The sequence below is a fragment of the Macaca nemestrina genome, chromosome 5 (assembly GCF_043159975.1).
Source record: "Macaca nemestrina isolate mMacNem1 chromosome 5, mMacNem.hap1, whole genome shotgun sequence".
NCBI classification, from domain to species: Eukaryota; Metazoa; Chordata; class Mammalia; order Primates; family Cercopithecidae; genus Macaca; species Macaca nemestrina.
In genome coordinates this window covers 85,712,301-85,725,833 of record NC_092129.1, presented here as the reverse complement: position 1 = coordinate 85,725,833, position 13,533 = coordinate 85,712,301, and the positions used below count along the sequence as shown (strand labels likewise).

The 13,533-nt window shown below is 32.8% G+C and overlaps 1 protein-coding gene across 9 annotated transcripts in view; it reads right to left on the bottom strand.

Annotated features, from left to right (window-relative positions):
• The window catches only part of LOC105499065 (activating signal cointegrator 1 complex subunit 3), a 371,359-nt gene that overhangs the window by 75,588 nt on the left and 282,238 nt on the right, over window positions 1–13,533 (bottom strand). For 8 of the 9 annotated variants that reach the window (XM_011771486.3, XM_011771484.3, XM_011771483.3 and 5 more), the window contains 2 exons: window positions 3,488–3,599; window positions 3,175–3,309 (listed from right to left, as the gene is read on the bottom strand). In XM_011771486.3, coding sequence (XP_011769788.1) covers window positions 3,175–3,309; window positions 3,488–3,599 — 247 coding nt within the window. Of the gene's footprint in view, window positions 1–3,174; window positions 3,310–3,486; window positions 3,600–4,126; window positions 4,222–13,533 lie in introns of those variants that run through there. The other variant, XR_011623509.1, reaches the window with a different exon arrangement.

The window sequence follows — 13,533 nt, the reverse complement described above, 5'->3', positions numbered from 1 at the left end:
GGACTAGATACCATCAAGAGACTATCACTTGAAACTATGTTTTGAGGATAATAGGAGAGAAATAATAGGTTTATATATTTAGAAATGTTTGGTAAGAGTGAATTCATGTTTTAATATTCTTTTATTTCCAATTTATGATTACCTTTTAGCTTATTTTTTGTGCCCACAATCATCACAATGCAATATATTCAGAGGACCCAAAAGAAAAATCTTAATGAACCTAATTTCTATATGTTATTAATACCCCAAAATCCTGAAAACCAAAAGACAAATTTAATGGGTAGCTTAAGAAATAAGAAAACTTTATTCACTAATAAAATTTAAGAAAATATTATGGAAAGTTCAAAGTAATACTCAAAAAAAATAGAAGTATTTCAGTTGTAATGTTATCAGAAATACTAAAAATTTAAAAACTAAAGATTAAAAGTGACTTTAGAAACATCAATGAATATATCTTAGTAAAAGGAAGCATTAATAATGAATGTTACATGAGTGAACTGTACAAAAACACGATATGACTTTAAGTATTAAGATAACAAAAGCAATGACAATGGAAACAGATCTTTGAAACACTAATGTTATCCCCACAGCTTTCCTCATCTTCTTATGCTTTTATCATCCTGTTCCCTACTGCTTCTGTCTGACTACTAGTTCCTCCTTATTTTAAAACCACAATGACATTAATATGCATTTTTGGAGGCAAAAGTAGGGGGGATACTGAGGTTTTGTGAGTCATTTGGTAGTCTTTTCATGGTTAAAAAAAAAGTCATTTAAAGAAACTTAAGAACGATTTCTGGAAATTACAACATAATTTTACAATCTTGCTGTATTATTTAGGATTTTTGCTGGTAGTTACACATAGTGTTTGCTAGTGAACAAAGAATAATTCCTAGGCAAGAAATTAAGAAAACAGTGTGATACCTACATATCTTCTTGTCAATGTGAGTCCTGTGGTTCTTCATTCAGAATGAACCCTCATTGAGATAATAGAGACTGAGACAATATCTAGTGCAAGCCGAGAGCTCCTTGGACTAAACACCATGAAAGAAGAAGATATTCTTGCTGTGGAAATTTTTATGGGGTAGACCATATCATATCTATATAAATATTCCACTATATAGCTTTCCTTACACATATTTTCAGATGGTTCCATTTATTCGGTTATTGACAGGATGGGAACAGACCTTTTGTGTAAAAGGTAAAATAAATTCAGAACTGACTTTATTTTAACAAAATATATAACAAAAATATACCAACAGATTAGCATAACTGGTTTTATATAGTGTAATGCCAGAAAGAAACATGCTGCTGACAGGATGGGAACAGACCTTTCGTGATCAATGCCTTTTCAAAGAGAAGACTAAAGCAAATGTTTAATTTCCCTGGGATTTTAAGGTTTTTTTTGGCTTTTTTAGTGGAGCAAACAGGGGTACAGAATGTAGTAGGCATATGATTCTCACAAACGTCCTTTACAGCGCGTATATCTAGTTTTAACTTGTTACTTTGTACCTCCCACCTCAATGCCTTCCATCTAACTGTGTGCGTGTGTGTGTGCGTGTGTGTGTGTGTGTGTGTGTGTGTGTGTATGTGTATGACTTGAGAGGCAGTATAGTAGGATGGTTTCAGGGCCCATATTCTGGTGCTACACTGCGAACTACTCACTTTGGACAAGATGGTTAACCTTTAAAATGGGAAAAATGATGGGATGTTATTAATATCAAATGAGTGGTTGTTGTGAGGATTAAATTAGTTTATTAATTTAAAGTTCTTAATGTCTAGTGCGTAAAAACTGCTCAAAGGTGTTAGCTGTTATTATACGTTTCCAAGGCAGAAAAGTATGCTTAAATATGAGATTAGATAAATACGAAATAAATTATAGTCTTAAATCTAACAGATACTAAGAGGCATGCCCAAATTTATTAACCATTATTTTGCTGCCTGTGCTAACAGTCTCTCCCCAAGAGAAATCCTACTTTTTTGAATCTTTGGCTAGAAGCTGATAAAAATATCATTCTTAAGGATCTAAAAAAGTCTTTATACTTTGTACTCTTCCATCAGAAATAAATTTTTAAGTTAAAAAACAATATTTTTCGGTAGCTACCTCATATACTTTAGTCCTCTATGCTTTTCTACACAGCAAATAGAAAACTGATTACTACAGGATCCATCTATCCTTCCATCTGTTCATCAATTCATTAATAAATATTTTCAAACTCACTAAAATGTACATGGCACTATGCTGGGCACAAAATTTACAAACTAGTTTCTTGGAGGGGAAAAAACTGAGAAATTTAAAACCTGTGAATAGGATACTGAAGCTTATTGAGAATGATAAAGCAATAGAAGAGGAAGGAAAAAGTTACTCAGGGAACTACCATAGAATCAATGAATTTATAACAGAAGGACTTTAAAGACAGAATGGTCCAATTGTTCTTAACTTTTTAAAAAAGCACCAACACATCTGAAGGATAAGATAACAGTCAGAATATATGAATATCCTAACTAATATGTTAACAAAGATTTGTGGTAAATTATTACACTTAAAATAAACAAAGTGAAGAAAAGCCAGAAGGATACATTATGTAGAAAGAAAGGTAGACAAGATGCTTCTAATATCAATTTCTTAGCTATTTGGCAAAAAAAGGAAAAATGAACAAAGTATAGTTTTTTACCATGTGATATAACTGTGGTCATTTTTTTGGTAAGGGTGTTTGTGGGGATGGGGGATAAACAGCTGTACTGACATTAATTCTAAGAACTTAATTGTGTGGATGCTTATGAAAGAAACTTCAGTAGCATCACAGATAAGTATTCAACAGGAACTATCCAAAAAAGCAATAAGAAAAGTTTTCAATCATAATTCAAAGAGGCTACTATATTTAAGGATAGGGTGATGACTTGCCTTGCTCAGGACAATCCGGTTTACATCTACTATCCTGGCTTAAATATTAATAGGGCCTCACTCTACACTCAGAAGGGTCCAAATTTTGATGATATATTACGTGGTCACCTTATCTATGGGCATCTTAGTCTACATGTGTTGCTTTGTAGTGACCCTGTTTAACAGAGGAAAGGGCTTTATAAATGGTTTCTGTTAAATTTCAAGACAAACTAGGTGGCAAAACTTTAAGCCCTAAATTAAAAGAGAAGATACGAAATATATGAAAAACTCACACTTAGAATTGAAAGCAATTCTTCAGTACTGCATTCAGGCTTCAAGCGGTCCTTGAACATTTTAACCGTTTGATGCTTCAAATAGTAATAGGAGGCAATTCGGCCATAAGTTAGAGGTTCAATGCTGCGATTATCCTATTTCAAAAGAATAACAAATGAAGAGTACATGAAAGTAGGTATCTTTATAAAATTAGTAATTCAGACAGCTGCTTTTGAAACAATTTTGTTAAAAATTTTGATAGTATTAGAAGCAAAAGACCTGTTAAAAAGCTGGGCAATCTTTTCAATTAGAATGCATATGACTAAGTCGTACCTCTCCAATTTCAATACAGTGGGAAAGTTCCAATTCAATCAGGGACTTCTCAATCAGATGGGACAGAAACTTGTTCACAGAATCATGGCTCACATCACCCAAATTGTAGTAGCTAGAAAACAAGCAAGGTTATTATTTGTTTCAAGATATTTTCTACTAAAACTATCACCTCAGTTTCACAGGCTACATATAAATATAATCCCCTTTTATTATAAAACCTATCCTCAGTAACTTCACAAAACTCACAGAAATATTAATCTTGGGTGGTAGATGACTAAATTTAGGCAATTTATTCAATTATTGTTCCCCTAGTACTTAGAGAATAAATGACATCCTAATGACTAGAAGGGACATCAGCAGGGTAAAAATAAAGCGTTCTAACCAAACCTCAATACAGGAAAAATACGTAAGTCCAGCTCTGTATATTTTCCAAGCAAAAAGCCTAAAGACATACATTTCACCTGATTGTGCCTCCCTGCAACACTGAGAAGTTCTTGGCAAAACCCTACGGCCACTAGGGATCTGTGCCTGGAAATAGACCTGAAGAGCAAGGGACTACACCCACAATCTTGGCAGTTCCCTAATTCCTACTAGGTGAACCCTGTATCCTAGTCATAATGAGTAATTTATATGCCCTACCTCGCTTTTCCCCATCCACATCAAAGAATGGCAGTGGAAAGTAGTCTTAGAGAACAGGTTCTCATCCGTAAGACCCCATCATGATGGTTTTACATCTGTATAGGATAAGGAAGGGAATATTCATAGTCTGGGAAAAGGGTGCTAACAATTTCAAATGGGAGAGGACTAAAGAAAGCCACAACTTGAGAGCAATGGAGAATACTATCTAGATGACAATTTTTGTGATATTTTTCATTCTTCAAAGGAAGAGACTTGGGGTCAGTAAATTATAAAAAAAAAATTAAAAATACACAAAGCAGGACTAATAATGTCAGGATATATTTTCATTAGAAAGAAAAGTTAGTGCAAATGGCTAGGTACACCCAAATACGAGAGGCTCCATTACATAAAAATTATTATAGTAAGGCACTATTGGAATTTATTTGGGAAAATACCTTCCATTAAAAAGGAATAGTTACTTTAATTTTATCTATCTAAAAGTTACTGTTTTTTCTAGAAAAGCTCTTGGCATGGACCAAAATAAAGCAATATTAATCAATTAAGAGATAAGTAAGTACTAAACCTAGTGCTGTCATTAATTTAAACAAAATGTTCAAATTTACGTATAACTATGGAAGTGAAAAACCAAAATTATTAACCACTATAAAATATTTCTTTTCTTTTGGAAAATGACTAAGGAGGAGTATTTAGTTAGAATAATGTCTTCTGCTTTAGAGGTGAAAATAAAAATTCTGGACATTCAAGCCATATAAAAGATACAAATATCCAAAGTCATTCCAAATTTTTAAAATATTTTTTCTCTTTCATTGTTTCCCAAGAAATGAAATTCATCAGTCAAACTTTCTGCAACATAAGTGCTTACTTTGTATTTCACATTCTTTTGGCTTGCTAAGTCTGTAAATTTTCCAATACCATTTTTAGCTGTCAGGACTAATACATAACTGATAAAGTTATTTCTAAATTGAAAACACTAGTAAAAATGTGCCCAGGATACTAAGTAGTACGATTTGTAGAGTAAGAATCAAACTATTCTTTTTTTAAACCAAATCTGTCTGCCTTGATCTTGGAACAAACAATTCTTTATGTAACTGACATTACAGAAAGAAGGTATTTTGAAAATATTACTGTGAAATACAAAAAAACTAAAATTCTACTTTTATCTATACATTTACTAGGTCATTAGAAAACTAATGGATGCTGTTACTGATTACCATAAGCCATTGTCCTATATATAACTGGGATGCCAACTTTATTATTTTATGCTTTAATGAATAAATTTGGTACATTTACAAATAACACTTAAAACTATCAATGAAAAAAACTTACCTTGAAAAAAATTACAGGTTCTTTTAAATATTTATCTTATTTTATTTACTGTATTTGCTTTAATTTGTTTAATATGTTTACAAAATATATTTCAATGGATTAATATCCCGCCTAAAGTCTGTTTATTTAAGTGTATTGGGACTTTTTAAAGACAAATTTGTGGTTTTCATCCAGATAAAATACAGTCAGAGTAAATAATTGCTTAAACATTTAAAGTACATTGCCAAAAAAAAAAAGAAAAATCAACCTAAATGATGTTTCTGAGATTACAATAAATTATATGATGACTCCACTAAAATATTACTCATAATCTAACTTGCTAAAAGTTCACATTTCTTTGTGCAGAAAACATACACATTTCATTGTTATTTATTCTTAATACAGGTTTTTTTTTCTAAATGTGGTTACCAACATTCTTATTGACTTGCATAACAGAAGAAATACAAAATTCAATTCAAGTAAATTGAACTTCACTGATCTTTACCAAATACTGTTCTTTGTCAATATTTGGACTGAGGTTCTAAGGGCATTTAAAATATCTTCAAATCCTTATAAAAGTAAGGTATTGTTACATCTAAATTAGATATACAATTTGTGAGACACTGTAAAATAATTTAAATGTAAATGAAGTTTTTTAGGTTACATAAAATTCTGGGAGTTAATATAAGGGATAGATTACAGATTTATATGATCTCTATTAGTAGCATAACATAGCCTTTACTTCTATGAGGTGAACTTTTTTTTAGTTACCGTGCAACTTCTAGCCTGAACAATTATAAGCATTTAGCTTAAAACATTACATGTCATTAATTTTAATAATAACTTTACTAACTTGAAAAAGCATGCAACAGCTAAGTAAAAAGGTCTGTTTTCATACTGCACTCTCCACAGTACAAAATTTGTAATTTACTGGTTATTTAAACACAAACATTTCACAACTGTTTAATTATGGGTAAAGGATAAAATGTAGTTTCATGTTCACTGCATTGAATCATCAAGTCATTATCTTCTCTTTGCCATAAACAGACAGCCTACCTTTTTGTCAGCATGTTATTTCATTTATTTCACAGAGAAACCCAGTTTCACAATAATTGACTTGTCAGAAGCTCTAATTTATGAGACTGAGCTCTGTAAGATTTCTCTATATTGGACTCAACCTGCACACAAGCAGGGTTGAATATTTACAATGCTGTTAACAGGTGCTGAGTTGTTTAATGATTCTAATAGCCAGAAGCGTACTGAGAAAGCCAGCGGGATCACAATTACAGGCTGTTTGAACACAACAATTACTAGTCCCCTGAGAGGTGTGAAAGTCAAAGGCAGTTTGATACTGACAGCATCTAGCACATGGGCTACACAAGCTAACTTCTATTAGCAGTCCATTGGGAAAAAGTAGTAACAAACCTCTCCCTATCATAAAAATTTACAAAGTTCATAAAATTTAAAGAATCAAAAACTAAAAAACTTTTCAACAATTACCTTTAAAAGATCTTATCAAAGGACAAACAAGAATACTACATAAGAAATCTCAAGTTACTTTTTCAAATCTTAATACTGATGAAATTTCACCAGTTGAGAATGAAAGAGGTTTTATATTAATGTAAAACATAGATAAAGTTACACCAAATGGTTTGGATTTAATGTGAATAGTGGCAGCCATTTCCTGTTTGGTTTATGTAAACCTGGCCAGATATCTTGCTGGGAAATTTTTCATCAGTATTGAAATGCTGCTGCTATAACTGTCAGTAGTGGGAAGTCATTTGTTACAGCACCATGTTTTTTTATGTTCAGATTATGCAGCAATAATAATGACACAAATAGCGAAAGTGGTTGCAGGAACAGCTGAAACTACCACAACATTTTTGCCCCAGATATATTTAAAAGCTTTCTCAGGGGAAGACAGAGTAAAACTGAACATACAAATTGAATCCAGAACTCAATTTGGAATATATTATATTTTATGAAAGCACCAGTACATGTGTTTATATTCATTTGAACAAGTTAATGTGTGCCTATGTTATATATATATATGTGTCTATATCTATTAACATAATTATCTTTATATGCATATATATTTGCATATATACATAATATACACAAACAAGAATATAAATAGACATACAGTGACCAACTCAGGAACAGTGTTTGAAATCTTTGTCAATACAAGTTTTACTTTTGGTGTGCTGTGGTGAGGACTTTATAGTAGTATGATTAACTGAAGGGAGCTGGAATATGAGGTCGTAGTTCCTTACCTATATATGACTATATTATAAAAATGGTCTTTCTTTTCTATTTTTAAGTAAACCTCAGTCTCTTTGTTACACACACATGCATGCATACATATTCTTCCTTCCCAAGAAAAGTTAAATCTCAATTTATGGTCCTGGATGAAAAGGAATATTAAGGAAAAATTAAAACTACACATAAGTTTTTCATTTGAGACAATTAATTTAGCATTTAAAAAAATTTTATCAGATCTAAAAATAAGTGGGAAAAATTTACCAGTTTCCTGTGCCTTGGTTTGCTTCCAGCTTTTGGGAAAAGTGATTTTAACATAGACAATAATAAAAAGATACAAGCAAGGGCCAATGACGAGAATGTGGAGAAAAGGGAATCCTTGTACATTGCTGCTAAGAATGTACATTATTAGCACAGCCTCTTTGGAAAACAGTATGGAAGTTCCTAAAAATCTAAAAATAGATCTAGCATATGATACAGCAATCCCAGTGCTGGGTATATGCCCAAAGGAATTGAAATCAGTATGTTGAAGAGACGTCTGAACTCCTATGTTCATTGCAGCATTATTCACAGTAGCCAAGATACGGAAACAACATAAAGTGCCCATCAATGGATATTCGAATGGATTTGAAAAATATGGTACATATATACACAACGGAATACTTAAAAAAAGAAGGAAATTCTATATTAGTCACAACACAGATGAATCTATAGGGGGAGGAATCTAGAGGGTGTTATGCCTAGTGAAATAAGGTAGGTAGTATGGAAAGACTAATACTGTATGATCTCACTTATATGTAGAATCTAAAAAAGTCAAACTCATAGAAGTACAGAGTAGAATGTCAGTTATTAGAGGTCATGCGGGTTGGGAAGGCCATGCAAGCAAAGGGGTAACTGGTCAAAGGGCATAAAGTTTCAGTTAGACAGGAGGAATAAGTTCTGGTGATGCACTGCACAGCATGGTAACTATCGTTAATAATAACGTATTGTGTAATCCAAAATTACTAAAAAGAGTAGATTTAAAATGTTCTTGCTACAAAGAAATGATAAGCATGTGAGGTGATCAATATGTTAATTAGCCTGATTTGTTCATTTCACAATATATACATATTTTGAAACAGTACATTGTACACCATAATATAATTATCAGTTAAAATTTTTTAAAAGAAAAATTATGTTCACACAAAGTCTCACAAATATTTATAGCAGCATTATTTTAAAAAAGAGTCAATCAAAAAAGAAGGTGGCAGAGCTTGACTACAGCTAAGTAAAATATATAAATTGTTAAAATTTACTTAGGCACATTTTTCCATTTTTATCTAGATGTGAAGATTTAGATATTAAAACTGACAATTTGTTTTTTTGGGGGCATCAAATAAAAAAGGGCCATTTGAATGAGTATGGCAGAGTTTCCATAAAGAACCCAGTGTTCAGCATAGCACTGAAAAGAGAAGTGGACAGGGAATGTGGACCTGACAATGAGCACAGTGATGGAGAATGGGATGGAATCCCAGTGTTGCCTCTGTCACTTGGGAGCTGTGGTACTGGGAACAAGTTGCTTAATCTCCCTGTGCTTCCTTTATTTATAAAATGGGGATCATAACAGTACTAAATGAGTTAAGCTCCTGAAACAGCATTTCAAATATAGTAGACACCCAATAAATACTATCAATGCAGATTTTTGTTTACAACCTTATTAATTCCAATTTTCATTTTTATAAACTTCTTGCCTATATTTATGTTTTGCTATTGTTCTGCATCTAGTTTCTTAAGATAAATGCTTGGTTATTTTATTTTTAAGCATTCACATTTTTTATTAGGTCTGTAAAGATATAAATATTCCTTAGAATTGTGCTTTGGTTTAAATTCATTGTTTTATTACATTACATTTTTATTTTTGTATAGCTGTGGTCTAAATCTTTTGTTTTGATTTCATCTTTTACTAGAATAAAAGTTTTATAATCCCAAGCAGTTAAATTTTTTTGCCAGCCCTTTTATTTTTATTTCTGGTTTTATTATATTACACAATGAGAATGTAGCCTTATGATCTCTATGTTGAGATGTTCTTTGTGGTCTACTTCATGGTAAATTTTTCAAAACAAATATTCCATTAGTGTTTGCAAGTAATGATATTTCGTTAGAGGCATATGTACAAAGATACTATAGATACAAATTCAAGGGTATTATTATTTAAATCCTCCTTTTTTATGAAATACTTATCTTTTTGATGTGTTAAAGTCTCCTAACATGACTAATTTAGTTGGGCTATAATTTTAATTGAATTTCTGTTTTTGCTTTATATACCTGATGTTATTTTTAGTTCTCTGAAAATATGTAAACTACCATAACTTTCTAGTGATTGTGTTTGTTACCAATATGATCCATTCTTCTCTGTCCTTTGTATTTTTTTTTGCCTCGAATTTGGTTTTGTATGATTTTAATTCTGCAGCTGCTGTTTTCTCTTTTTCTCCTTTACATCTTCTGCCCATCCTTAATTTTCAGCTTTTCTATATCAATCACGTTTGAATGAATCTGAGAATTTCTATTTTACAACAGGGAAGTTTAAATAATTATCAATAGTTATTATTATAGTTGACCTGACTTACAGCATAAGTAGATCCTGTCTGTCCCCTGCTCAAAACTCTGCAATGGTTCCTGTTTCATCCAGAATGAAAGTCAAAATCCTCACCATAGTTTCTAAGACCACCCATGCATGCCCTGTATCACTACTGGCCCTCCACATCCCCAACCTCATCTCCTGTTACTTTCCTGCTTGCACTTATTCTACTTCAGCCACATCTTTTCCTTGTTATTCCTTGAATACACCAGACACGCTAGCCTTAGAATCTCTCTTGTTCCCTTGGTCTGAAATGTTATTTCCTAGAAAGTGGCCGACTTTCTTACCTCTTTCAAGTTCTGCCTGAAATATCAGCACCCTTAATGAGGCCCACCCTGACCTTCTTTTTAATACAGTATTGTAATCTCCCATCTCCCCCCAGGCCACCTTCTGGCTCTCCCACTCTTCCTTATCCTGTTTTCCTTCTAAACATCTATTATCTTTTAATAATATTAAAATCTACTGTCTCTGTTAAAAGAACGTGAGTGCCAGGACAGCAAAAGTTTTTGTTTAGTTTACTAATACATCTTCAAAGTGGCTAGAGTGATGCCTGGAACATAGTAGGTACTCATTAATGTTTACAGAATTAAGAAATTAAAAAATTCATTTTTAAATGCTTATACTTTATAATTTTAAGTAAATTTTATGATTTTTGAGGCTAGAAGTCATTACTTATGTTGCTACTACCTTCCAATAGAAACTAATAGTTGCTAATCAGCTTTTTCTGAAAAACAAATTATTGCTGTACCTATTCTACATTTATGAACTTACATGGCAACAGCTTGGGCGTAGGATTCTACTTCAGAATAATAATGACAGGTAACTCAACATATGTATAGGTGGCTACTGAAGGAACTAGCACATGAAATATGAATAGTCAAGAGTGGATAAGCTGTTACTTTTGAAAATCAATAGAAGCTACATTTATCAATATTGACTGGACTTTTAAGACTGTTAAGACTTGGCTAGCTGTAAGGGCTAAGGAGGGTACTGCAGGCAAGAAGAGTGACAGCAAAAGCACAAAAGTGAGAGGAACCTCTTATGTAGATGGTGTGGGTTAGTATCTCCTTTGATCTACACTAGCCCCTTGGATGGTGCGGGGGAGATACTCAACCATCTTTTTGGGGCAGCAAGATGAGAGGGAAAGCAGCTGCCACAACTAATAAGAGTTCTTAGTCAATGCATGAAGATAATTTACCCTTCTGACTTTCAGCCCGCAAATTTCCTATATATAAAGAGGTGTGAATTAAAGAATACTCATTTATTTACATGGACTACACTGACTACAACCATGTGTGAGCAGGAGACATCCTAAATTGCTAATACCCAAGAAGTTCTCTGGATCAGAGGCTCACTATAATCTCTGTAATTTATGAACCTCTTGAGATTTCATCTTTTGTGTACTGTGATAAGTGTACCCAAACTTCCTGTTCTGTCTTTCATTACTACTGTTTATTACAGTTTCATGTGAATTTTCTCACCATAATATTATAAAATAGAAGGCAGTTTGTAACCAGAGCAACAGGGAGTCATACCTACCCATCTCCCTGTGTGTGGGACCCCTATTCCGACCCGTGTCTCCAACTGTGCTCCTGGCTCATCTCACTCTCATGGTTGAAAAAAATGTAAACACTGGACAGTTTCCTACTCATTATCTTAATTTAAAGTTTTACTGCATTCTATGTCCACTAACTAAACCTTATCTAGTTCCCAACCCCTATATAATACATTTAATTTCTGATCGATACTATCTGACAGTTTATAAAGTAGGCAAAATTGAAAGACTAAAAGCAGGTTAAGCAATTACAGAACTATGGAAGCAAAGGAGAGGGAAGATCAAAAAAGTAAATTTGGGGTTTTAAGTCAAAGTAAACAGATGCAGCGATAATATTAACAAAAGTAAGAAAGTTAGAGTAGAGAAAGATTTTGAGAGTAATATGATTAATTCAGTTCTGGACATGTTAAAGTGAAATGATGGCAGGAAGGCCATGTGGCAATATTCAGAAGGCTGGAGAAATAAAATTGTAACTTGAAAGAGAGCAGATTATAGCCACATATTTTAGGGTCTTTCACATACAAGGTGATATTTTAAATATAGATAGGACTGGCAGAGAAGAACCTTTTAATATTATGTCCTGAGAAGAACACAGTATCATTTCTGTAATATTCTTGCTAAATAGATATAATTGAATTTAGTGATGAGGAAACCAGCAAAAGCCAAATTGAAGGGCATTTTACAAAACAATTGGCCAGTTCTCTTAAAAAATGTCAAGGTTATGACAGACAAAGAAGACTGAGGAAATATCACAGACTAGAGTGAACTAGACAGGGTACTCAAGGTATTAAACTGGATCTTGTACAGAAAAGGGACATTAGCGGAACAATTGGTGAAATCTGAATAAAGCCCATAGTATTGTATAAATGTTAATTTCCTGATTTTGATAATTATACATATCATGTAAGATGTTAACACGGGGAAGCTGGTTAAAAGGTATACAGTGCTTCTTTGTACTATTTTTGTGGGTTTTTTTTTGCAATTTAAAATAGAAAGTTCAACGATTAAAAAAAATTTTAAAAAGGAGATATACACACAAAGGGCAATGTATCTGTGGATTCAGTAAGGAACTACCATTTGCTAAAGTACTAAATTGGCCTCAGAGAATTATGTCTCTGTGTGCTAATTAGACAAACTGACTAAAATGACTAGGTTCTTAGTCTCTAAACTAGACTCTTTAGGATGGTATAGAAGTAAAGCAACTGACAGGGAGTTCAGAAGAACAGCTCAAAATCAACATTATATTCTTTATAATTAATACAGAATTAGAATGGCTTTAATTCATTTACGTAATTCTCAATATGACCCAGTGAGGGAGGGAGGCTATTTGTTACTTTCCAGATGAAGAACGTCTAGCTCAGAGAAGTAAAGTGACTCAGACTCACACCATTAGTAAAGGACAGTTAGGAAACAAGAATCAGCGTGTTGATTCCAAGCCCAAAGCTCTGTCACACTAAATGCCTTGATTCTTATGTGATAGAAATGATAAATATATCTACAGTTACATGCCAACTCCCATCTACAGACACACACACACACACACACACACACAGAGTTGTAGATTATGAGTCAGAAAACTTGACTTCGTAAGATCTGGCTTTATCAAGAAATAGTAATGGGACCTAGAACAAGTGATTTTAAGCTTCCAGATTCCATATCTTCAATATCAAA